Source organism: Alosa alosa, chromosome 10 (assembly GCF_017589495.1).
Source record: "Alosa alosa isolate M-15738 ecotype Scorff River chromosome 10, AALO_Geno_1.1, whole genome shotgun sequence".
NCBI classification, from domain to species: domain Eukaryota; kingdom Metazoa; phylum Chordata; class Actinopteri; order Clupeiformes; family Clupeidae; genus Alosa; species Alosa alosa.
Window position 1 is genome coordinate 4,589,666 of NC_063198.1, and position 26,543 is coordinate 4,616,208.

Below are 26,543 nucleotides of genomic sequence, written 5' to 3' on the forward strand. Positions count from 1 at the left end.
TAATATTTTGTGGGAACGAATTAATATTTCGTGGCCACAAATTAGTACTTTGTGGGAACGAATTGCTTTTTGTGGCCACAACTTATTATTTTTTTCCCCCATGACATATCCGAGGCTCCGTAGGAATCACCTCACCATCAATGTAAAAAACTCTTGCACCATGGTAAAATCCAAGGGTGAAATGGTGCCTCCAGCCATGATGCATAACAGAATATCCTCAAAATATGCTGACTAAGATTAAAATCTTCTCAGGGACCTGAATGTAATAGAATACTATCGACAACAGATTGTGTGCATGGTAGTCCAAAAACACCCCATGGAGATCTTTGCATTCTGTCCTCTGACATTGTTGCCATATCATGATACTATGTTCCAAACATACATAGAATCCAGCGATTCCTGGTCTCTGTCTGCACAGAAATACCTAGCTATTTGCCTTGGAATTTAGAAACCAACCCTCCTTGCTGCCATACTAAAGAGGATCTATCCTTCAACTTTAAGAAGACAGGTCAACATTGGAATATGGTCATCATGTTCTCCTCCGGCATTAAAATACAACCACCAGCCTGAGAGAGCCACCAGCTGGAGGTGGATGCTGTTTGGCTGGTTCAACTGAGAGGAGCTCACAAAAGAGAAGGCTTACGCTAGTGCAGATGCTAGTCCAGCAATAGGAGATGGCTAATGTAGGTGCAGAAGCTCTGGAGAAAGAGGCAAGTTCCATGTTACATCTGAGATTGGACTGGCACAGGTACCTGCCACCACCCACCACACTTGTGTGGTGTGAAGTTCTAACCTCCACAGACAGAGAACAAGGAGGAGAGGAGGAGGAAACTGCTTGGCTGGTTTAACCAGAGAGAGGGCTCAAGACAGAAAGCTAATACTACAGACAATAACAGTGGACCCGAGAAACCAGTGGAGAGCAGTGATCCTGCTGAGTCTCCTTCTAAAAAATGATGATGTGTTTGCCCATCTGAACTCATCATTTAAGTATCATGACATCAGAACTCTCCCTTCATCAATATACTCTCATTTCCATTCCGTCTAGGTTGTAAGTCATGCCCTGGTTTAAAAGCAGATTTGTACAAAGCAGATGACCTGATGGTGACTTCACTGTTACAATTGTTTCAAGAGTTCAGCAAAGGGGGCTACAGCCATTTTAGTAAGATTTTAGATGGCTGAATATCATAAAAGACTGAATTTGAACACCTAGGCCTACATTTGGATGTTATTTGATGTGCATCATCTGAACAACAAGGTGGAAAGGTGGAATAATGATGATCCTATGACAGTGAGGGGGGAAGTAGGTCTCATGTCCCTCCAGTCAATGGAACTCCTGTGGCAAGGAACACAAAACAGTGTCTGCCGATTAAGAGTGAGAGATAGCTGTGAATTGTTAAGGCAGAGGCAGGGGTTGGGTTTTATGTAATTGCCAAGTAGTGATGGCATACCGGTAATACTTGTAGAAAATACACTATTCCAGAAGGGTCTGAAAGGGACACATTCTCAAAGCATGTGCCAAGTGCCTGATCTGGGCAGTGAGTGCAAGGAATCTTGTTTGTTCTTTTCTTATAGGGCTCACAGAAAGACAATATTGCATTTGGTTTTGGGGACTGCAGCAAGCATGAACTTCATCTTAAATATGCGGTCATCGATTGTGCAGGAAGTTGTGTTTGTTATGTTAATGTTTACATTTAAAATTATTAGCAGACACTTTTATATATTTTTGGACTTCTTGGCTTTTATTGATAGGACAGCGAAGAGTGACAGGAAGCAAGTGGGAGAGAGAGATGGGGTGGGATGCCCCCACTTTGTTTCCTGTTTTCGGAGCCTGGGCTGCCTACACAGTGTACTCACGGAATAGGTAGCTAGCAGATCGTGAGGAGATAATTGCTAATCCTCCCTTCCATGAGGTTTTTAGAACATAAGTTTTTACTGATATGTGTCATTTTGTAGTCCTCCTCTATAGTATATTTACAAACAATTTCTCAACACTGCAATGCTTGTGGATCATCCCAAACAAAAGAGCCACTCACCCCATGGCACCTTGTAGGCCTGTGACACTTCAGAGCCTTATAGGATATGAGGCCTTGGGCCTCTCAGTGAAGGAGTAGGATCATGTGTTTGTTGTGTTGGAGTGGACATTTCATGCTAACTTGATCAACATGTTTGGATGTTATAATGGGACATGGGAGATTTGATGACAGAAAAAGCCACTGAAACCAAAATAATAGTAGAGTAATAATCCCAAGTAAATTTTCATGGCTAGCACTTCCTTGTCTTCACATTTAAAGCTTTGCCTTGTTATGCCTTGTAACAGCACGGTTTAAAACTTACTGAGAGGAAAATCATCTTCACTCTGTGGCTTGCTTGCAACTACATATAACTTGCAGTGTTTTTTTTTTTCCAGAAATGCAGAACCCTACTGACCATCTCACCGCAAGCGAGTCAGGGAGAGGACCTCAAGAGCTCCGGGTTGTGTTAAGAGTACAGTCCGAACCACATCAAACCAGACTGGAACCCCATGTCCTTAATAGGCCCCTGTAGCTTTTAGCTTTTAGTTGTCCACAGCCAACATTACCCGTAATTTCCAAAGTTTATGCCAACCCGTTCTCCACAAGTTCAGAAAATATAACAGATAAGTAATAATGTGTACTAGTAACATTGTCAAGCTAGTGGGTAAACCAGGTGTTACAGTAGGCCTTGAGAAATAAAGCTATGAGTTCCTCAAGACAACTTAAGAGATGTAATAGGCACCTAAAGTGGATATTAATTAAGACAAACTTAATGATGTGCCTCCATTTTCTTGCACTGAGACAAACACGCCCATTTACTTTCAGGTGGTGACCATTTGTTTTTTTACGTCCAATAAGTTGAAACTTGTACACTTCTTCCTGTTATTGAAGAGGGCCATTTTGTGTCAAATCAGATAGAATTCAAGAAAATGGCTACAGTCTCAATTTTTGCTAAAAGTTTGTCTTCATAATGTTTAGATCCCAATACTACGACCTGTAAAATATTTTTGTCGAATTCCATGTTCACACATTTTTTCACCCTTGATTTTTATAATCACATTTATACTTATCTTAGAGGCCCTGTTTGGAAGTATTATTCCTAGCCTGCCCAAACTAAGTAGGATGGAAGACAAACATGTTCTCAGCATGACGGACGGGACTATAGTTTGTACCCTGCCCATTGTTTTTACATAAGGCCCTAGATTTGTGCGAAACGAGTCATAATGAGTATTTATGACTTATTTTACAATAATGATTTTTTGGAAAAAAGGACTAAAATGGTATGTGGGGTAGTTAGAAGGAACACAACAGGCATGAGTCAGGTTAAAAATGCCCACACATGCACCTGTGTCATGTTGTGAATGAGGAAGTTGACTTGTGTGTAGGTTGAAAGTGCACAGGAAGTAGGCCATCCAGTAAATAGGTCAGGGTACAGATCAGTTTGGGTACAGGGTACAGATCAGTTTGGGTATAAGGTACAGGGTACAGATCAGTTTGGGTATAGGGTACAGATCAGTTTGGGGGTACAGGGTACAGATCAGTTTGGGTATAGGGTACAGATCAGTTTGGGTATAGGGTACAGATCAGTTTGGGTTTGGGATTGGGTACAGGGTACAGATCAGTTTGGGTATAGGGTACAGGGTACAGATCAGTTTGGGTATAGGGTACAGATCAGTTTGGGTACAGGGTACAGATCAGTTTGGGTACAGATCAGTTTGGGTACAGGGTACAGATTAGGAATGGAGGAGGAGGAGGCCTCTAATTGCCTCTAATTTTCATCTACAAAAATATTGAGACACGAGTGTAGATTAGATAGATACAGATACTTTATTGATCCCCAGGGGAAATTCAAGGATTAGACTGTGTTGGTATGCTTATGACCAAAACCACATCTGGCTCAAAGTTAAATAAGAATACATAGAAAAGCAAAAAAAAAAAAAAAGCCATCACTTAACAGCTGTGTCACAAAATGAGAAACTGAGTGGGAAGCTGCTGAAATGAGCAATGCTGCTTCCCTCTGCTGGTGATTATGATCACACCGCTGGTTACAGCAAAACTCTGCTAAACATTGAAATGACAAAAATACTGGAGACCAGCAATGCTGCAAATTAAAGAAACTGTTTTTTTTTTAGCTAAAAACAAACTAACACCAGATGAGAGCTGAGAAGACTATTTTATATTATTTTGACATTTTATGGTTCAATAGACACCATGCAGAGCCACGAGCAGTAGAAGTCAGCCAATATGGCCTGTAAACTACAGCTGGTGGAAGGCTCCCTATTGAAAGTAACATTTCATAGCTGACCAATGAAATAGGGCTTTTTAAAAAAAATAAGGCTTAGACTATTAAGGGTTAATCATTTGCTCCCAGGATCAATGTTGCACTCTTCCAAAGTTCTGGCTGGGCTATGTTGGTAATTTAATTTACACAAGGGGCAGTATGCGTGACATGTTGCACATTTTATCCTCGGACATCGGTCAATCTCTAATGACCAGAGAAAAGTACATTAGAAGCATGAACCTCTGCTTTTCAGTATTTGTCATACAATACCAACAAATACAAAAAGATACATTTCTGTTAGTACATATACATAAAAAAAAAATACTGCTTCTCTATGTGTGCTTAGCAGTGTAATACAACTCCTCTCTCATTGTGGATTGGGATTTGACCGTGATGGCTCAAGGGGCACAATCAAGTTTTTGACATTTTTGTGGTAGTAAAATAGACACTCACTCAGTCCCTGCTTTGGGCTGTTTCCAGAGTTAGGCACTGACGGAGCTGTGACCATTGGCTGGTGACTCAGTGGTCATGCTGCAATAGCCATGGGACAACGCTCTAAGGAGCTGTGGCTCTCCTTCTCTGCTTGCAAAGACCAGCACCTCAGGGTCTGGAGCTGCCGTGAGGAAAGGTGACAAACCTCCCACATTGCCCCACCACCAGGCCTCCCTCCTCAGGGCAAACCTTCTGCCTCTGGGCCCGCGGGCCAGCCGCTCCCTCAGGAGGTGCACGTTCCACAGGACGAAGTGGAACAGGGGCAGGCAGACCAGACTGAACCCCAGCGTGCAGAGGGTGGCGAGGACCGGGTTACCCCCGAAGTCCAGCACGCGGTACACGTACGGCTGCCCGTTCATGTTGGTGAATCCCCCCAACCAGAAGACCAGGACAAAGAGCAGGTAGAGAACCCCGGCTGCCAGCAGGTAGACGTAATGGACCAGGTGCACAGGTGTGGCGGACAGGAAGAGCTCCAGGAGAACCTGAGCACTGTTGACCACGTGGAGGTTGATGCTGAAGGGCCTGATTGGGTGGTGGGACACGGGGTAGTTGATGGACCAGTAGAGGACGGACACCGTGAGGGAGAAGGTGCTCACAATGACCTGCAGGAGCCACTGCAGGCGGAGCGAAAGAGCCAGTGGAGGAGGTGTGAGGCGAAGCAATGTCCACTGCTCAACCCAGAGACGGGAGGACTCCGTGTGGGGGGCCCCCTCTGAGGTGTCCAAACTGTCTGGAACGCAAAGGCGAACTAGCCAACATTATTTGAAGAGATCAGATGCAAAACCCTCTAAATCCATTTTTCTTTTAAATGAGCATTTTCATTTTTTAATTATGCTTCAAGTAATATATCAGTTGATGGCTGAGAAATTACATTTCTGACAAATTCACATTTTGCATCCACATCTTACACCCACCTACCCATCTTCTCATACCTGAGCTCTTCTTTTTAACCTCCCGTCTGCAGAAGCACCTGATGCAAACCAGCATGGCAATGAGGTTAACCAGTGCGATGAGGTAATATACTCCCAGAATGCAGTAGGTCAGGTGACACAACAGGATCAGCCATTTGGGGGAGGCAAATAGCAGGCCAGAATGGATGCACCAGGCCAGCGTGTAGACCAGCGCTGAGAGCCGGTACAGGAGCCAGACCCAAGGAGGGAGGTACCACTGAGGAGAGGAGCAGGGGTGAGGGAGAGAGGTGAGAGACAGGGTGTACCACTGAGGAGAGGAGCAGGGGTGAGGGAGAGAGGTGAGAGACAGGGTGTACCACTGAGGAGAGGAGCGGGAGTGAGGGGGGGAGAGGAGCGGGAGTGAGGGGGGGAGACAGAGACCGTGAGAGAAACACTATCGGGAGTCTAGCAGATTAATAGCTGTTGATCCCATTCCACCTCTGTATCCCTGCCAAATCGATCCTCTTGACACAAGTTAATAGGTTCTATTTTAAGTTGTTGACCAGAAGAGCATTCAAATATGCAAAAATAGCGTTCACTTTTGTTTTCTAGTTTTTAGCATAATGCAACACTTAAAAACAATGTCAAAACGCCCAAAGGCCAGTCAGCTGGTAAAAAAGTAGTAAGTATTAAGTCCCTTGCATTTCTTCATATGTACTCACCCGAGGTTCAAGTAAGAGTTCAAGTGTAGCTGGAAAAAGAGGAAGCTTCTTCAACTGGAACTCTTTCCTAAAGCTTCGTGTCCAGCTGGCTCCCATCAGAGCTACTGCCACTCTGGCCTTAAAGTGCTAGGCAATGCAGGACAAAAATTATGACTTTGTGCGGAGTTTTCCCAAGCTGCAGAGTGAGTACGGCTCTGCGATGTAGACACAAAGGCATCCATTCAAAAACAACTGTCGCAACAATGGAAAACACTAGAGAATATTTCAAATTAACTTTGTAAAAGGGTTTAAAGGATCATGGGTCACAGCACACTAACCTTTAGTGTGAACACCAGACTAATAGTTCTTCGTATGAAAAATGCAGAGACATCAACAAACTTTCCAAGTGAACGAGTGCAGACTCATAGCTGAAGTGTACAAGCCTTGCAGCCTACTGCCAGTGACGATGCGGTTAATGCAGCCGTCGTGACTCCGTTCAGGACAAACATTACAGCACTTATGTAAACGGAGCACAACAACATCATTGTGTTATACCAAATGCATAATTGCTTACATGTGAACAGCTAGCATCCACCCACATATTAGAAAAAGTTGTTTTCCCTGTGACCTATAGCCATTGATGGACTGACCACTGTAAATGAGAAATTGTAAATAAGGTACCTGTTCATGCCAATACCAATAAAATAAAAACAAGGATACTAGGTTGACCGGTTGTGTGAAGTGATACTGCAGAAATGTTAATCCAATAGCTAAATTAAAATACAAGGCAGACAGTACTCCGGTGCCAACAACAATAAACTGCAAAGCCTGAAGTGAAACAGTGTTGAGAATTTTGGGATTATGGAAATACAACTACTATACAAACAAGATGCAAAACTATTTAGATCCAGATTTGAACTGCCTTTCCCTCGATAAGAAATGTATGACTATACTGTATTAAGGCATGCAAAAAAAAAAAAAAAAAAAACACTGACCAAGGCACATGGTAAAGTTACGTCTCTTTTATTCTCTGTACAAAAACGAGACCATACCAGTATCATACAAACTCTACAATATGCCAAATCATACCAACATAGGAGTTTCCCACGCCAAAACAAATTTTTTTTCACCCACATCATTTCCACATTTTAAGGGACAATCACACTCTGTACATATATACAACAAAATAATCTCAGGGACCCGTTAAACTATTGCATCATGAAGAGTTCGAGGCGTGGTCCTGTGTTTCATGAGACAGAATGGAGAGCTCATGGGAAGAACAATCAAGGTTCAAATAAGGTTCAGGAGGTTAAGTCATTCATTCAATCTCAGTGAAGCGTGCGAACATGGCTTTGCGCACCGCGTCCTTGTAGGAGGCCCCGTCTGCCACACCGTAGTGGCTGCCTTTGGTGCCAAGCCCTGCCCCCTTCATCCGCATCTGGGCCTGCAGAGGGCAGTGGAAACACATGCCACATTTGAGCCATAATGCAAATGGATTTCCAGGTCTTTTGTGTATGTATGCATGCAGCATATTGACAAAACCAACCATTGCTGTGTGAAATCTTATTGGGTTTTTCAGCCTTGTTGTACATGCACAAGACACACTTTGCCTGTGTGTGTGTGCGCGTGTGTGTGTGTGTGTGACATGCTCTCACCTCGATGGGGGCAGTGATTCCCTGACGGTTTCTGCCCAGGCCACACCCTTCTTTCCAGCCCATGGCTTGCAGCATTTTGTTGCCAATGTTGTCGCTGTTCAGGCCATCCTTTGTGGGTTGCTCGTAGTTCCTGTGGCAGAACAAACCAAAACATTTTCAAACCTAGTAGAGGCCTCTAGGGTTCAACAACATGGCTTTAAGCTAATATTTAGGAACTACACACATTATTGCTTGCACGCAAACGCAAATGCGATAAAGGACAGTATCAGATTCAGAACTTACACCACAGGCTGAGGTGGGGTGAACTTCCTCTTCTTGGGGACTGGGGGTTCTGGGATACCGTATTTTTCTCTCCTCTCGGCTGCTCTATCTCTGTATTTCATCTATTTATAGAAAGGTGGGGAGTTGTTCACATAATCACTTTTGACAGGAATAATAATAATGAAAAGCTTTGGTTCCAAAACCTTGACATACAAACCCATCACCACACACTTAAGCCTTTGTCTCAAAATGGATAAGGATACTAACCTCAGTTTCTTTCCTCTCCAGTTCCTCTAGCTCTTCTTCACTCAGCTTTGAGCGCCTGTGCACCTCCAGATTTTGCTGAAAGGAAAGAGGACACAGATGTGAAATAAATGTCAAAAGACACACAGCACTGCCAAGCATCTGTAAGCTGAGAGCTGTTAAAATCAGGATTAGAATGGAACATCATCTGTCCATTAGAATGGATAGAGAATGGAACATCATCTGTCCACTGGAGTTGGTGGATTAGCTGTACAGCTCTAAAACACTAGTCCCATAAAAGGGGACTCACATCATCTGGTGCAGATCAAGTAGGAAACATGAACACAGGAGAGTAGCTGATTGCAGGACTATCTGGATTTAGCAGGGAATGGATCAATGGAAGTGATCGGAGTACCTTGTGGAGATCAGAAAGCTGCTGGTGGCGGAGCAATGCCTCTTTGTTGGGGAACTGCCTCCTGCACAGCAGGCAGGCCAGCTTTTTCCAGTCGGTCAGCTTGTCTGAGCCGTCCTCGCCTCGTTCTGGCTCAGCCGCCTCCTCAGGCTCGCTGTCACCACTGTAGGCCGCCACCAGCCCAACCTACATGCAGACACAGACAGAGGGCTTATATTCTTAACTGCTCCAAATCTTGTGTGGCAAAGCTTCATGTCTAAACTGTGACGCAAAGCTTCATGTCTAAACTGGAGTAAGACAGCAAATAAAAAACATTTGGATCTACTTTGTATGACATCTTAATAGTCCTTCCCCAATCTCATGTATTTATTTTCATCAGCTTCTCAAAAGGCTCTAAATGCCTACTGCATTCTGAACATAAACCCAGAGGGCTCTTAATGGTGACCCAGAGAGCGGAAATACTGACCTTGGATGTGGTGGGAGGAGGCTGCTGCGGTTGTGGCTTTTCCTCCTCTGCGGCCCTGGCTGACTCACACACCAGTCGGTCCAGGGCTCCTGTTTGCTGCACAAAGAGAGCATACAGAGCACTCAAAAACCCACTCAAGTACAAACTCAAAACCACACTCGACTCACTTAACTCTGCTCTGGGAATGGCTCTGGGAATGGAGATTCTGACATCATAAATTGTTTAAGTGGACAACCCCTCTGTGACACCGAATGAAATGAGGCTATGGGAATCGGCATGTTTGTTATGCTAGCTGCTCCGAACCAAGTAAATATGTAAGTGAATCCATGTCAGCTGTGAAGTTGGACATTTTAACATGGGAAGTCTATGCATATTGCTTGTTTTTGGAGCGACCCCCTATGGATACGCAAGGTACTGTGGATGTCATTAATCGGTTTCCAATGTTACTGCTTGTCTACTACTATCGTTACTGCTACTCAATCCCAACCCTAGCAATCTCCCTCAGGCACCTCTCCCACCATGATCTTACCTTCTTTTCAAACAGTGTGAATCCGGCGTCGGCCGCTGCCGCCTCCTTCCTCTCCTCCTGGCTGATGGGCTGGAAGCTGCCCCTGAAATTATCCTTCTGTTTGTTTAAGCTCTTGGCCCAGCGCTCCATGTCCTTGGCAATCTGCAGGTACAATGACATTAAAAACAGAAGGTAAGGGCCTGCACACATGAATATGCTAGACAACACCGAGAGTTATGGGTACAAAAATCATGTACTGACATCGAAAAAAAACACTGTTCAGAGGATCACGGGTCACTTCACCTATCTAAGTGAGGCCTAGAAGTAAGACTATGATCGAACATGAACAAGTTATTCTATGAATAAAACATTTAAAATGTAATGGGATCTGGGAAAACTCATGACATGGTGAAATCTCACCAACTTATGATTCTGACACCATCCTACCAACGTTGATAGGGGACGTTATCCAGGATGTTGTTAGACTGGTATCAGAATCTTAAGGTTGAAACAGAGCAAAAAAAAAAGGTTCTCCCCAGATCCAGTCACAAATAACAATAGATAGGGCCATCCTTAAAAATATTTTCGTTTGCCGTAACCCGACCGACCCTGTCAATTTAGAACCGACCCAAATATATATATATTTTTCCCCCCTTTTAGTCCGACCGACTTGCCAGTTGTAAACTTGCGTTAGGACCGACCGATTTTTTTTTTTAACTCTAAACAACCAATACAAATAAAATACTATTTATTTTAGTAGGCCTAAGTATTGAGTGAATATAAATTGACTACATACAAAGGTAGGCTCTCAAATAAAACCCTGTGGTGTCATCTCCATCACACCATTGGTTTATGCATCTCACACTATGGCCTATACGCTTTGTTTCATTGACAAACATCTCGACAACACTTTTACTTGGCACGAAGTTCTGGAAGAACTGTGCCAGATCTTTTCCCATCCCTTCTCCCCTCTAGTCTAACGGTGACCGTGTTGAAGAATTGAAATTGGTAGTGGTCTATTCAGCATCTCTCAAAATATGGGTCCGCAGCGTGAAGACTCCTGGTCCGCAGAGTCGTGGAGTGAAATTAGGCCCGGTGCTTCGTCTGATAATTTGCTGCGCAGTACATCAAGATACTACGGACCGACAAAAAAAGAAAACAAACGTTTCTGCTATCGATGTCATTAAACATGGAGTCATACAATAAAGTGGTGGTATGAGCGTTCATTCAATGCAGAAACTGAAACTAATCGGTAACGTTGGTATCAAAGCTCCGCTTCAACCTGTTGAATGCTATTTAATTGTTTAACGACACATAATAGAACGACGTTGATTTTTGGAACTTCCACAGAAACAGAGCACTGTATAATACACTGTATAGCACTGAGTATTGTATAGTCACATTTGAATATAACGTGGCCAAAAGCTATTGTAGCCTTCTTTCTATCTATTAAAGATCAACAGATCAGTGATTCACACCAATCCTTACATTCAGGCATTCAAATTAAACTTCATTAAAAAAACATGTATTTTTTTTCTCCCTTCCCTACCAGTGTATGATGCTTGCATGAGGGAAACATCCCAAAACGATAGCACCCATTGAGAAGTATTTCTTTTCTTATGCAAGCATCATGCAACCATGCAAAAGCAATGAAACTAATTATATCTTACATTAGTAAAGCAGTCCTCTGATGCGCATGTCACAAAACATTTAAGTGAAAGTGCATGTATAACAATATAGGCATAATAATGATTGTGATAATAATGACAATTTGATTGGGGGTTGGGTATGTGTAGATGAGCCCTATGACCCCAAAGTCTGTCATGACTGGGCCTCAGGTCAAAGAAGATTGAGAAAGGCTGGTCTACATAACCTGCATCAGATTGAGGATGCGCTTGAAGGCACGGGTTAAGGACCCAGTCAGTTACATCACAATATGCACATTTGTTTAAATTCATACCTACGTAATCACCATGACCACATTTGTACTGTTCTTTGAATCTTGAAAAAAATATTGACCTACCTACCGACCCATTTGTTTTTTTTTGGCTGTTACTGCAAACAAGAATATTTTTAAGGATGGCCTAGAAATCAAGACAGTACAACAACAAGGCAGCCTGTGGCTGTGAATCGGTACTTCAGTATTTCCATGTAACTAAAACACCCCTCACAAGCATGTTCAGACAGGCTACATATTTTGGCACTATGCTCCAGTAAACGGTCATAGTGACACAGCTTTGTGGAATGCCCACGTCACTGATCCTTTTTTGACATCAACCCTCCCTTTTCTCTTTTGTCGTTTTGTGGTAATAGCAGATAGTATCTGTGACCGTGAGCGGCACGCAGCGCGGGCTAACCTGCTGAGCAGTCTTGCTCTTGGGCTTGTCCTTCTTCTCCTTGGGTTCTTTGCCAGGGGTGCCAGACGCCGAGGCTGCTGCCTGGGCAGAGCCGTCCGCTGCCGGCACATAGCTCTGTTTGTCACTGTCCCAGTACAGGTACTGCTGCGTCTGAGAGTTGTAGTAGTACTGCAAGCAGGGTGGAAATCAATGTGAACAACACTGACAAGCCGTGGACTGGTTCACCAATCCAAGATTTTCCATACACCTAAATAAAATGTATATTTATATATTAAAAATGAGCGAGAGGAAGACGTACCTGCGAGTTGGGATCATAATAAAGGCCACTCTGAGGGTCGTAGTAATAACCCGACGATTCATCGTACTGGTAGGTGGATGTGTCGGGAGCTGGTGTGTGACAAGACAATAATGAACTCCACAAACACAAACACAAACACATTTGTTCATTAACTTGTTCATCTGGTAGGTGCTCATGGCTCTGATAACTCACCTGATTTGTCACCAGCAGATGTGTTGGTGGCTGCAGCTGCTACCATGGCAGCAGAGGCCGCAGGCGTGGAGACACTGGCAGAGATGACCGGTTGGGGCTTACCCTCCACCTGAGGCACACCGAGCAATGACTACATGGTGCAAAGCAAGAAGAAAATAAATAAATAAAATATATATGCAAGCAGCAATGTGGGGGCCTAGCAGTACACTAGCAGGAATGGTGTTGCAATGGCATGACAACTACCAACTTTCATGGCAATTGGATAAAGAATGGCTGAGCTGATGGCTGAGCTCACTTCCTTTGTAACTTTGTTCGAGATGAGCTGCGTCTGACTTTGTCTGGCTTTCTACGTGAACGTGAACTTCAGAGGCTAGCTGGAAGGAGCTACAACAGACGGCAGCTCATCCCGGACCGACCTGCTACAGTCTGCCTGACGGGATCTTTTACTGTCTATGGACGTGACTCGTGGGAGACTCACTTTCATTCTTACTCATTAAAATGAGCATGATGACTGACAAAATAAATTCTTATGATGTAATTTAAATAAACCACTGTTGTCATACAGTTAACAGGCCTGCATTGTAGCACATAAATTCAATATCAAGTGTTGTCCCTATATGTGTGTATCTATTTAACCAACAGCAGAAAATAACAGAATATCCAAACGTTTTCAGTAGGCTAGCCTACCATTGTTGTAGAAATCACATATAATAAGGTATCCCTTCGATTTCGGTTCATTTTCACATATTCCAACATAAGGAAGCAGCATGACACCCGTCAAAATCGTCATGAGGAGATTCCTCCCAAATGGCCCCATCACGTCTTTGAACTGACGGGGGGTTTCCGGTAGTGCAGACCGTGGAAGGCAACTGCAAGATCTGCAGGCTAAGACTCCCGCGATATTTTAAGGTCATGTGACATGGTTACACGGTGGTAAGTCCCTCCCTGGCTGAAAGAAGTCGGACAGGATTTCTAACCAGTAAGCATTGCGTCCATCCCAGTATGCATTGTGTTCAACCCAGCATGCATCACATCAAGTCAGATCTGCATCAAGTCGAACAAGCCTTTTGACTTTATACATCGAAGCCTTGCTGAGATATAAGCTCACTTCCTGTATTGCAGCCTAATGCCAATTTCCTATGGACTAGTTGCACGAAAGGCTCTCGGTGAGCTCATTTGTTTCCTGTGGAGCCAGGTGTGTTTGAACCTGTCGCTTTTCTGAACACACAAATATCGAAACTAGCTAGAACTAGCTTTTGTGAGGCTTGGTCTGAAGATCATCTGTGCCAAGTTTCGTGAAAATCGGACAAAATTTGTGACCCCTGAAAACGTTTTTAGTGTTTTCGATACAATCCAATATGGCGGCAGATCCAACATGGCGGAAATTGACGTCATTGGGTGCGTTGAACTCGGCAACATCAAAATGGGCATACGGTTCAAAAGTTAATCGCATGAATGTAATGGCAACTTTGACCCATTGATGGCGCTAGAGTGCTTGAAGTGCAAACATGAAATGAACTGGGGACTGTCCCCAATCAGTGTAGCAAATTTCAAAACTTTTTACCAGACGCTTCTAAGTATATATACTTTTTTGATCCCGTGAGGGAAATTTGGTCTCTGCATTTATCCCAATCCGTGAATTAGTGAAACACACACAACACACAGTGTACACACAGTGAGGTGAAGCACACACTAATCCCGGCGCAGTGAGCTGCCTGCATCAACAGCGGCGCTCGGGGAACAGTGAGGGGTTAGGTGCCTTGCTCAAGGGCACTTCAGCCGTGCCTACTGGTCGGGGTTCGAAACGGCAACCCTCCGGTTACAGCCGAAGTGCTAACCAGTAGGCCACGGCTGCCTCAATGGGCTGCCATAGACTCCCATGGCAGAAGAAAGTATAATAAGAAGAATACATAGAAACATAATGGGGTCCTGAACCTTCGGTGCTAGGCCTCCAATAAGTAAGTAAGTGTGACCGACTGTAAAGAAGCTTCACAAGTTCACATGGCAGAGCACGTGGTCATTAATCACCATGTCAGTATTGAGATGATGATGGGAGTCGGACACCACATTAGCTACTACAGAGAGGTTAACGCGTCTCACCTGGCTGGCCTGACCGACAAGTAGTGGCTGCTGGTACACCTGAGCAGTCTGCGAAATCACCACCGAGGTTGCGGGGACCACTTTCACCCCTGGGGCAGCTGGGGGAACAACAGAACAACACTTAAATACTGCATATTTGGAGCACTAGCGCATGGTTTACATCACTGAGAGTCTCAATGCCAGAATAAAAGGAGGACCCACCTCCCAGGATGCCGTTGCCCTGGCTGAGCTCTACTGCTCCGGCAGCCTGCTGGTAATAGGCCTGGTATTCCTGACACAACAGAACACAACACAACACACCATATATTAACACTACAATATTCAGACCACCAATTCTCTAGGCCATATCTGTTCATTTCTTATATCTTGATGGTAAATGGTGTAAAGGTGAGTATCATATGTAGAGAATGTTCTGTGGAGGTAGGTAGTCTCACCGGTGTAAAAGGCACATAACCCTCCTCCAGGTAGCTGTACTCAGAGCCTACATCCACCTGCTGAGGCTGGGGTGAGACAGACAGACAGACAGACCATGTGAACACATAATCCTTATCAGTACTGTTCTACTAATACCCACAATGTATATACCGCATTTCATACACAAGGGTAATTCAATGTGCTTTATATAAACAAAAGCAGATAAAAGCATAAAAGGGCAATCAGGGCTCTACAGTGCGCCCATTTCACTCGCACATGCGAGTAAAAATGATGGCGTGCGAGTGCAAAAAAATATTTAGGCGGACTGGTGCGAATGACTTCTAACCATGTCAGTGTTTGTCTACAAAATACACCGCAATATCGAGAAACATTACTGGTGCAAACCATAGAATCACGTCGCGAATGCAGCATAAAAACTACACCTCCCATCAACGTTAGCAGTTTCGCGCTAGTAGTCGCTTCTATCAAATCCAGGAGCGCGCAGAAAAAGCGGAAAGTTAGACTAGCCAGCCAAGATGCAAAGATCGAAGAAATTAGTGCTTCTATCCACCAAATTCATCGGATATAGGAGGAACAGGATGAGATTCTGAGAATGCAGTGAGAGAAGGAAAGGTAATCTAACATGCCTTTTAGCCCAGTTGACATATTGGCTGCAATATGCAAAATATAGCTGTAGCGAACAGGCACAAAAGTAGCCTCCCGTAAGACTCCATTTTATTCAAAGGTAGAACGCTACTGACAACTGCAGGCTTCCACACATGCTTGTTTGTTTACACCGAACACAAGCTGAAGTGCAAAATGAAAGTAGGCCTAACGTTTGCCTACTGCCCCCATCAATGCAGATATTTCAAATAAAAAATAAAAGAATAAAAAAAAAAATATATCCTTTATTGGCCTATGTTGGGTTTTGTGGAAGAGAAAATGGACTGTTTTAGTAGTAGTATTAGGCAGTATGCAGTCAGCCATGGGCATATTAGCTACAGATGGATTCACAAATAAATAAATTAGCCTACATTTGGCAGGACACTTGATATACAAGCTAAATGCAAATATGGCAATGTATTATATTATTTTACATTAACAAAATGTAGGAAAATAGAACAGACTGAAAATAAAGTAGGCACTGATCTTTAAAATCCTGCTTCCTGTAGCCTAAATGTTGCCAGTCATTCTTAATATTCGCAATTGGTGCACTGGCATGTTTAACTGTTAGCTGGAGTGTAATGTTAGATTATGTGTAAGTTAAGTACAGAACTGACTGTGCGCCCAAATTTTTGTCTGTGCTCCTACATTTTTTAACTTGGGCGCACAAGTGCTCCTGGAAAAAAAATGTTAGTGTAAAGCCCTAGCAATAGTTAAAAAAAAAAAAAGCATAGAGAATATAATAATAAAAAAAGGGATGCTTTTAGAGGAACTGTTGGTTTGGGGAGGCCTACCTGACTGGATGACCACTGGGCTGCAGCGATGGCCGTGCTGGCCACAGAGAACGCACTGACACGGTTCCCATCCGGCAACAGCAGATCCCTAAAATGCCATCAGGTAAAAGAAAATTATCAAAGAATTCCCAAACTTGGTTATTTGCATGCCACATTTCATAAAAACAGGAGACAGGTCAAAAACAAACAAACATACATATCTGAACAGACAACCGTAGAAAAACAACTGTTCACACATACTTGCGAGCACTCTTTGCATAGTCCACGCCTATGGTCTTGCCATCTAGCTTGAGTGGCGGCTGCAAACCCTGCAGAATTGTGAGCAGCTGGGAGGCCTCCTGAAGAAGCAAAATATGATGGGTAGAGTAAGGAGTAGTAGAATATGATGGGTAGAGTAAGTAGAATATGATGGGTAGTGTAAGGAGTAGTAGAATATGATGGGTAGAGTAAGGAGTAGTAGAATATGATGGGTAGAGTAAGGAGTAGTAGAATATGATGGGTAGAGTAAGGAGCTATGCTCTGTTCCCTCATGTATAAAACCACTATAGTTCATCAAGTCTAAACAAGTTTGTTTAGCTGTGCATAGGGTTGGTATCGTTTGGGTTTTATCCGATACCAGTGCTAAATAAATAATACTTTTAAAATGATGCGGGTGCCAAAACGGTGCTTGAACCGGTACTTTGTTTTTACAATAAAATGCCCAAACCAATGGGAACGGAATAGCTTTTTTTTTTTATTTATAAGACGCATTTGAACATGAAATTGAACTATATATTTAGTTTATTATCAATATCTGTAGTTTCATTGCTTCTAGGCATAATTCTAATTGCAGATGGCTTGCCGTAACTTTAAATGTTGTTGTGCGGCCCGCCGGCCAATTTTCAAAACCCAATGTGGCCCTTGAGCCAAAAAGTTTGCCCACCCCTGAACTAGGCTATGCGCAAAACATTATGCTACCTCCCGTCAGAGAAGCTTAATTAGCGATATCGTGCGGTGATGGTTCCGTAGCCTCTTTGACAGCTCGGAAACATCAATGCAGCTGAGGTATACGTCACCTACATATTTATGTTTTTACAAGCAAACTTTCAGCATGAGCTTCAAATTCATTGTGATTCTATATGGGCCTCATGCATATATAAAAGATTAATGTCACTATGTAAGTTTGGAAGTTTAGAACATAACGTAAAACAAAGCTCTTACATTACAATTTTGCTGATAACATTTTAAATAGATGCCAGTTAGCGCATTAGCAAGTTTTTGCTGTTGGTGTTGTTTAAGAGCCTTTTGCTTGTGTGTAGTAATTTGCTAGATTTAGACAAGTGCTTGTGACATTGCTTTAAAGTAGGCTACTTGGCAATGGCATTGGCTCAAGCAAGCTGTCAAACACGGTCCACTAGCCTATGTGGTGCACCCCTCTGCTTTAAGCTTATCTTGAAGTGTTTATGTTAGCTAACTGTATATAGAGTGTGGTGCTATCAAAGCAAGATGCTACAGAAGGTGTATGACATGCAGTGATGGTTCGTATTAAAAAAAAGCGCCAGAGACTTAAGTGGCATTGAAATGAGACACCGAAATTCACATTGTTATTCGATGTCGTTACTACCGTCTGCCTCAGCGCTGGTTACCTATTGGAACAGAGTTTCGGTGCCCAACCCTGGCTGTGCAGCTTGTGCAGCTATGTGCCAGGAAGCAGTCGATGCAAAGGTTTGCAGGAGGGCCTTTTTTTGCAAAAGAAATTATTTGAATGTAAATGGTAAAAGGTTAGAATGGGTGATGTACCAGGGGCGAAGAGAGCTGGACGAAAGCAAAGCCGCGGTTCTGGCCCGTCTGCTTGTCCTTGATGAGCCGGATGTTTCCTGCCGACAGGTTGGCATAGGGCGCCAGGGCGGTCATGATCCCCTCCACCGTGGACAAAGAACCAATGTTCCTCAGGATAATTGCTGACACGCACACACACAAATTCACAATTCAGCACTCAACTTGAAAAAGGTCCTTTCCCAATGCAGTTAGGACACTTGACACACGTGTATACTTGAATGTGTGAACACTACATTCTACTGAACGTTTCCTCTCCACTGCAGTTATGCAAATATTAACCACACTGTTTGAGTATGATTATGCAAAACTTCAATGCATAATAACGTTAAAGGTGCAGTCAGGGATTTTCGGCGATTTCAAGTCCATAACATTTGTCACATTCAACAATCATCACAACCGCTAGCTGCCCATTCCGTGAGCACACTGTAATAAACTCCAGTCTCTGTAGGCAGCCCAGGCTCCGAAAACTGGAAACAAAGTGCGGGCTGCCTGTCACCCAAAACAAAAACAAAACCATGCGTGGAGTTTCTCTGGGAATACTGAAGGTAGGGGTGAGCTACCTCTCTAGTGCGTTTCGTTTGGTCCTTGGATAAAATATAATGTAATTTATTTTGCACAATAGTGTCTGCTAATAAATCTAAATATAAACATAAACACAAACAACAATGTGACTTCCGGCACAATCCTTGACTGCACCTTTAACGCGATAAACAAAAAATATGTATATACAGATAAAGGCAGCAAGATCGCTTACTGTCGCCATAATAATCTCCACTGGGCTGCGCATCCGTGGTGCCAGTGGTACTCGGGGTGTCAGCATCTGAGGACGCAAACAGAGACAAGACACCTCAACCTCACCGCAGCTTTACAACGCTGCTCTGTCAAACCAGAGGACATGGCCGCCTCAGTCAAGCACATTGCTGCTAATGCTAACAAATGACTGAGGCATCATCAGCTGGCTGCCTACTGAAATGAGTGTGGATCATAAATGGTAGTTAGCCTAAGCATTAGCAGTGAATGCTAGAGTGTTTTAGAATAGCCCTTTTCAGAGGATTGGTTAACATTTGTGTCAATAAAGATCAAGGCCCTGATGACAGAGAAATATGGGAACTGACAATGACACCAGGGCATGGCTGAGACTGACTTGACAGTAGTGGAGTGGAGGACATAGCGATGGGTGTGGCCTCCAAGTCGGACTCTACTTACCTGCTTTGGCAGCGCCACACCTGAAGCACTTCAGCCTTCTCCGGAAATTGTACAGGCCGCACTGCAAGTAACCGGTCAGAGCGTTTTTTTAATTGACAACAGCAGCTACTGGCTAACTCTCAGGTCTTCTCTCAGGAACACAGTACTTACCTTAGGTTCAATATAGGGGTGGGTGGGCAAGGTTACCTGGGAAAAGGCTAGTGGAACTGCAGGTACAACCCTGCCTCATACCAGATCTCTCAGAGTAAGTTTGCCCACCCTTTTGTCCACACAAACCCCTACTTCTACCAAAGCAGTAACACCTGGCTACAACAATATTTATATAGTCCTGGAATACAACCTCACCTAAGCATCACCTGCAATACTATTTACTGTAAATAGCATTGGGAAATTCTGGAACATTTAGACTTGACATTACAAGATTTTTTTAACGGCAAATAACTGGATTTTAGCTAACCAGCACTGATGTAAAAACTGTTTTTCAATACTGGTACAAAGACCATACCCTTATCAATACACATTTTGATAATGTAGTGTAATTTTAACACTGCCTTTTCATTCAGGTTGTTGACCGAAGTAGCAATTTTACCAACCTGATTAACTACATTCTGACAGAGCTCACACCCACATAACTGCATGACTGATGAGATTAAGGACATGCCAGCCTACTGCATTTTGAAAACACACCTGTTATAAGTACAGACTGTACACTTGACTACCAGACTGCTTTCTTCCCTGTGGTTGTGTGTGTGAGTGACTGGGGTAGAGAGATGCATGTAGCCAACTTAGCAGTAGTTTCCACTTACTGAGTTGCAGAGCCAATCCTCAAACTTGTGGCGGGGGTTGCTGTACTGCATGGCCACGCTCTTCCCCTGGATGATCAGCAGTTTCTGTGGAGGGAAGTCAGAGGCCATGGTCATTCAGGATTCTTGGCATGTGCCTTCCAACTCTCAGCCCAAGAACAGCCACTACTAGGCAGGCAAGGCAGGGTTGGGGGGTGAGGGACCCCCTTGCTGGCTGAACTGTGTGTGTGTGTGTGTGTGTGCGTGTGTGTGCACGCATGTGTGCATGAGGTGCATGTGTTTACGGTGTTTGGGACCCGAGTGTCCGGAAGGAGCCGGAACAGAGTGTACAAAAAAGGGTACGTCCTAGACTCTCACTTTCCTGGGAGCTCACACAACCCCGTCAGGTCTATATAAGCACAAGCTATGAATGCATACAGAAAGGGCTAATTACAAAATTATCTTGCAAAAGTCTTTTTGAGTGACCCAAAGCTTAACATGAGACCATGAGAAACAGATTTTGTAGATTGGGGACATATTCAAAATAGTGCATTTTGATAGATGCACACTACTAAGAGAGGCTTTCCAAGTAGTCTAACACCCTAGAATAGTTCTGATAATGGTCTTGAAAGCCATGAGAAGAGACATTACTAATAGTAATGAGTCTTCATTTAACAAATTCCCCAGACAACACTTTTGTCATCATGCGTATTTGAAGGTTTTGGTTAGCTAGCAACTTATCCACTAACACTTCAGAGAAAAAGACTTCCCAAGAAACTTCCAAAAATCTTAACACAGTCCATTCTTTTCATGGGGTTTCAGTCTTTGATTCACTTTTTTCCCTTTCTTGACTTTTTTTTTGATAGTTGTATTTTTGATCCCCAAGGTATAACACTAGACTTGGTGATTAGGAAGCAACCTGATTGGTCTCCATCCATCTGGTAGCATCTTGCAAGTGATAAAACTCCACGAAGGCGAAACCTCGGCTTATACCTAGAGAAGGCATTCAGATATAGACGGGAGGCGTGTTAGTTCAAGAGCTCATTGGCATAACATTCAAACTGTCACAAACTGCTTCGTAAAACCCCTCCGAGCCTGATACAGGCCAAAACGGTGGAGGAGTAACGGATCAATCGTTTGCCATAGCAACAAAGTCTTGGTTATCCATTAGGAGAAAAAAAAAACTGTACACTGTCCAACTTCATGTTGTCTACAAAGGAAATCAAAGAGGTCAGTTCAACGCAAGCACACAGCTGTACATGCTTATTCTGATATTTATTGGTGAGGTATTTCTAAGGCACAGCAGTTCAAAGGACAGAAAGCTGTTTTTCTTTTGGCAATTTTTATTACTAAATAAACTTAATACATCTAATAAAAAACCCAAAGTTGAACTGACATCTGATTAAATGTGCAATTCCCACTCCCACACCTAACTCCATAAATGTGACTACTCTGACCATTAAGAAAAAGAACACCCTCTTCTTATAATGGGTCTGCTTGCATCGAACTACACACAGAAACTTACCTTTGGCAGAACCATAAATGGAGGACCATGTTTACAATGTCACGTGTTTCCCTTAGAGAATGAACTTAATTTGTACAAGGTGGTCCTGATATCTTTTTTGCTATGGCAAAACAGATTGGGAATGGAAGCAGATTGGCCCAGTGGACACAGGATTTGGGAGAGAAAGGAACCTCGCAGCGCCAAAGCCTCACCTGTTCTCTTCTTCATCAGGCGGATGTCCATGGGTTGGGGTCCCTCCAGCTGCTCAAGGGCGGACCGAATCTAACACCAACCAACAAAAAGAAATATTTACCAATTAAAATAACTACACTGGAGTGGAGCTGCATAACACCCAGCACCCAAAGGCCCCAAGTTAGAATGAACTCTATTCTTGTCTGAAGATGATCTTAAAGGCACCACCATGTTGAAAATCTAAGTGACTGTTAGGGAATGAGGAAACTTACATCTTGCTCAGTTACGTTGAGCGACAGGCCCCGCAGCATGATGGTTTTGCTCTCCTTCTCTTCGCCAGGCTCACCCCTGTAGTCCTGCTCACAGTAATCTCCATCCGAATGGTGGCCATCATCTGAGCCATCGCTGTTACGCCTTTTTCTCCCCCTCTGCAAACACAAGAGTACATTTACATTTATTTACATTCACTGATTTTAGTAGACGCTTTTATCCAAAGCAACATACAAAAATGAGGAATAACAATCAAGCTACAATACAGGACACTTTTGGTAATAATAGTCAAATAAACAAATTTCAGTGAGACTGACAGAGCACCAACCTCAGGACTGTCCCGACCCCACCATCTTTCTCCATCTCCATGACGGTCACTGCGACGGTCATCACCCCAGCGATGAGAGTCATAGCCCCTGTCCTGATCTCTGTCTCGTCGATCCCTCCAGCCACCCTCGTCCCGGGACTGCTCTGAGCCGTATCGCCCACTGCGTTCAGAGCGACTCACCCTGAAATAAATTATATTTACATGATTTTATTCCATTAAACTGAAAGTTTAGTGAAAGGTTATGTAAAGGCACTGGAGACCATGTTGACTTAGCGCTCACCGTTTATCTCCTCCCATTCCTTGCAAATGGTAGGCAATGAATGAAAACTGAAGATGGAAGAGGAAGAGAAGCTGTTAAAAGCTGTAAAACTGACACCAAAAATGTATCTACTAGGGCTGAAACGATTCATCGAGTTACTCAAATAACTCGATTACAAAAATTACTCGAGGCAAAAACCCTGCCTCAAAGCCTCGTTAAATTCCTATGATGCACACTATACGCGCAGGGATCTGATTGTTCCACACGGACCGTTGTTCAGGAAGCACACCACTAGCGCGTGAATCGTGATACAGTCTGAATCTAGCTGGCGTGATTGTGGAGTCAAGATGTCCATAAATGACAGAGAATGTCTGAAGTTTTTAAGTAAAGTTTTGGGATCATTACATACTCAAAAAGGAAAAGAACAAGCATCTGAACCGAAAACATCCACTCCATGCTGTTTCATCAAGCGTCAATAAAGTAGGCTATCTATCTACGTAGCCTATAGCCTACACTGATGTTGGCTGATTTTAATCATTATTCACGTTCAATTGCAAGACAGTATGCCTAAAAAAGAACCCCTCACATGCATGCACCCTCATCTTCCCTTACGCACCGCATGCGCACACACACACACACACAGGTTGCTAGGTCACCATAGCAAATAGGCTCACACCAAAAATTTTCTTTTAGTAGCCGAATGGTAAAATTATTTGTTAGTAGCCTAATGCCAAATGCTGCAGGTGTAGAAATCTACATAAAACAGATATTTACTTTGATGTCAGGTCTAGATAATAGCATGAAACTTGTTGTGCATATTAATACATTAAATTGCTTTCCCTCTTCTCCCTCCCAACACTTCACAACATAGTATGGACAGCTTTGTTTGCCCAGCTAAGTCATGCACAAGAGGTTGCAATTTTACAGAGAGCATTTTGAACATTATTTAATTGTTGGCACTGGCACTTATAAACACTAAATGGGTAAATTGCAATAAATGGGCTCAGTTTTGGAGCCAAATGTTGGAGTTAAAATAAACACCTCTGTGCCAATTGCTTGATCATTTTACAGCAATGTCATTTTTGTTATGTCATTATTTGTTTTGGTCGTTTAAAAATGCTAAAAAATCTGATTAATCGATCGATAAAGTGTTAGATTAATCGATTACAAAAAGAATCGATAGCTGCAGCCCTAGTATCTACCCAACTATTGCAAGCAGACACAAAAGTTAAACATTAAGGCTTGTCCAATTATTTATCAACAGTTCCTTTTTTTTTTTTTATCATATTTTACTGAATGAAATGTGCATTACAATTGTATTTTTACAAAAAAGCCGACATTGTTAGCTAACACTACCTAAATAGCCTTAAATTTACATTTCCTGCTTCACAAGCACCTTCAACTCTCCAAAGCACTTTGGTAGCTACTGTAACGCTAGGCCTGCAGACGTTGATCATGCTAAATCCTTTGCCATTTGATTGAGATTGAGATTGAGTGATTACAGTAGACTGAGAAGTTGAAATTCCGTGCGGAGGCCTCCAAGATGAGCAGTAGGCCAAACTAAACATTCGGTAATTGTCAACTGTTATATCAAACTTTAGATATATGTAGAAGCCGGTCTGTATGAACATATTTGTATCTTAACCTGTCTGACCAGCAGGAAAACAACTTTAACGTTAACGATGAAATGTTGGTAACGTTAGTCATGGCCTAGCGTTAGCTGCTACGTTTAAACTATATTGACGACGTTAACAGCGACTACTGCACTGGCACAATATCTCGCTCGCTTATTTCTCCATTCTTGGTTAACGTTGCATTTAGGGAGATCATTCTTACAATAGCTAACCAAAACACCAACAAAGTTAACGTTACCGCTATAAAGTTACCGCTATAAAGTTATAGGCTTAACGTTACAGCTGTCTGCTATCATACGAATGTTAGCTGCCTGAAACAGTAGAAGCGCTAGCTGCTAACGTTAACGTTAATCATCAGAGATCATATTACCGATGTTTGTCCACGTTAGCACATTAAACAACAAGGTTTGAAATTTGTCATTACACTAAATCTGTGTATAAATACTGTTACACGTATATTATGTCCATATTAAAGGATATGGTAAACAGCTACTAAGCTTGTCTGGTCGCCAGTTAACAAGCTAACATAAAACATTAAAGTCGCGCGCAGGGCCCAGGCAATCAAGATGGAGACGTCCTGTTGTAACCACAAGCGCGTTCGGATTCTACCTTTCTCAATTTGCAAATGAACCATACGTTTCAGCATGTTACGACTTACCCTTATTTCAAATTATTATATGCAAATTCTGTTATGCTTCACTGTCGGACGCAACTTGAAGCCCTGCAAAAAGCCACGTCTAGGCTTACGCGTTTGCATGTAAATGCTTGATCCTAAAGCTAACGATAGTAGCCTACTAGCTAAGAGAGAAAATGGTTCACACTTCTCTTTCCCAGAGTTCTCTTGGTGAATGTCCCTCTTGCCGCATAGGTTGATGGGCAATGGAGTTCTTTGTTGCGTTGTTGCTAAAAAGTAATTTGGTCCCAGTCAAATCTACCACAGGGGTATTTCACAAAACCTAGATAAGGGATTAAGCTTGGATTTTTATGTTATCCTGGATGAATTTAGCCTTGATTTAGCCTAGAAATCTAGACGAGTCCCTAGCGGGCTAGTCTAGCAACTCTCCGTTGGCTTGTTGTGAGCTCCAGAAATCGAAACTCAATCAGGCCAATGAAATCATGTATAGAGTCGTTAGGTGGGCTTAACATAACGATTGATGGCAGAGTTGCAACGGTTTGGCTTGAATTCCCTGCTACTTGAAAACAAATAAGATGGATGTTGCTGTTGGCGAACAGTGTGACACGAGTTAAGCTTTTATTAAGTTGGCAAACGTTTGAACTAGCCAACTAGCTACGCTGGTGGGAAACACATGGGACTCATAGCGTTGCCGCCATAGACATAATATACATAGACGCCGCATCGACCGCTACTCCTTACTAACGCTGACGAGATTTGGAACCGCCATCTTGGACCGGTCATCCACTCCACTCAGTGTAATCTGTTTGGCCGGTGAGATGAGCTGTCAGCGCACTTAATTAATCATATCTCACTGAATACCGAACAGATTCTCACGCGGTTTTTTTTGCTGCAAAGGTCATACATGTAGCTATGATACAGGACACATGATTTAGCGTATTTTAATATTCATAGTGGGTTTAACAGTGATAGAATATTCTGATATATGATAAAGTGACCAGACTGGAAAACTGGGAACATAATCCATGTTTGACAGCATAGACAAAACTAGTTTGATACAAGTTTAATGAGTTAAATATAGTTCACAGTTGACAGAGTTCAAAGTTCCATCAACAGCATTATTCACAGTCCACAGAAAGGTTCCATAAACATTTAAGTGAGATCAGTGCCATTCAGA

General features: G+C 43.0%; 2 protein-coding genes across 5 annotated transcripts; both read right to left on the minus strand.

Annotated features, from left to right (window-relative positions):
• Positions 1 to 3,859: 3,859 nt before the first annotated feature.
• LOC125302258 lies at positions 3,860 to 6,544 on the minus strand. 2 transcript variants are annotated; one of them, XM_048255366.1, is made up of 3 exons: positions 6,398 to 6,544; positions 5,718 to 5,952; positions 3,860 to 5,515 (listed from the first exon to the last, which is right to left on the minus strand). In XM_048255366.1, exons 1-3 carry the CDS (start codon positions 6,491 to 6,493, stop codon positions 4,776 to 4,778), a joined length of 1,071 nt encoding a protein of 356 aa, XP_048111323.1. In that variant the 5' UTR covers positions 6,494 to 6,544; the 3' UTR covers positions 3,860 to 4,775. The 2 variants fall into 2 exon arrangements, with proteins under 2 accessions (XP_048111323.1, XP_048111324.1); XM_048255367.1 differs by lacking the exon at positions 6,398 to 6,544 and having other exon boundaries at positions 5,704 to 5,782.
• An 839-nt stretch (positions 6,545 to 7,383) lies between these two features.
• rbm5 (RNA binding motif protein 5) lies at positions 7,384 to 25,552 on the minus strand. Of its 3 annotated transcripts, none has more exons than XM_048254593.1 (25): positions 25,391 to 25,552; positions 23,120 to 23,166; positions 22,840 to 23,020; positions 22,514 to 22,669; positions 22,262 to 22,331; positions 21,465 to 21,538; positions 20,570 to 20,653; positions 19,764 to 19,824; positions 19,312 to 19,377; positions 18,519 to 18,679; positions 16,980 to 17,077; positions 16,740 to 16,827; positions 15,303 to 15,368; positions 15,070 to 15,139; positions 14,869 to 14,966; positions 12,769 to 12,877; positions 12,577 to 12,665; positions 12,279 to 12,446; positions 9,943 to 10,083; positions 9,414 to 9,509; positions 8,951 to 9,133; positions 8,560 to 8,634; positions 8,314 to 8,414; positions 8,032 to 8,161; positions 7,384 to 7,820 (listed from the first exon to the last, which is right to left on the minus strand). In XM_048254593.1, exons 2-25 carry the CDS (start codon positions 23,134 to 23,136, stop codon positions 7,695 to 7,697), a joined length of 2,508 nt encoding a protein of 835 aa, XP_048110550.1. In that variant the 5' UTR covers positions 23,137 to 23,166; positions 25,391 to 25,552; the 3' UTR covers positions 7,384 to 7,694. The 3 variants fall into 3 exon arrangements, with proteins under 3 accessions (XP_048110550.1, XP_048110548.1, XP_048110549.1); XM_048254591.1 differs by having other exon boundaries at positions 12,769 to 12,898; positions 25,391 to 25,551; XM_048254592.1 differs by lacking the exon at positions 25,391 to 25,552 and adding an exon at positions 25,103 to 25,229 and having other exon boundaries at positions 12,769 to 12,898.
• Positions 25,553 to 26,543: the final 991 nt, after the last annotated feature.

Coding starts and splice junctions, on each gene's coding strand:
- LOC125302258 (XM_048255366.1), bottom strand. CDS start 6,493: ATGGGAGCCAGCTGGACACGAAGCTTTAGGAAAGAGTTCCAGTTGAAG. Junction 5,953..6,397: donor AACTCTTACTTGAACCTCGG/GTGAGTACATAT, acceptor TCCTCTCCTCAG/TGGTACCTCCCTCCTTGGGT. Junction 5,516..5,717: donor GGTTAAAAAGAAGAGCTCAG/GTATGAGAAGAT, acceptor TTTGCGTTCCAG/ACAGTTTGGACACCTCAGAG.
- rbm5 (XM_048254591.1), bottom strand. Junction 18,680..19,311: donor TGGAGATTATTATGGCGACA/GTAAGCGATCTT, acceptor TGTGCGTGTCAG/CAATTATCCTGAGGAACATT. Junction 8,635..8,950: donor AGCTTTCTGATCTCCACAAG/GTACTCCGATCA, acceptor CTTTCCTTTCAG/CAAAATCTGGAGGTGCACAG.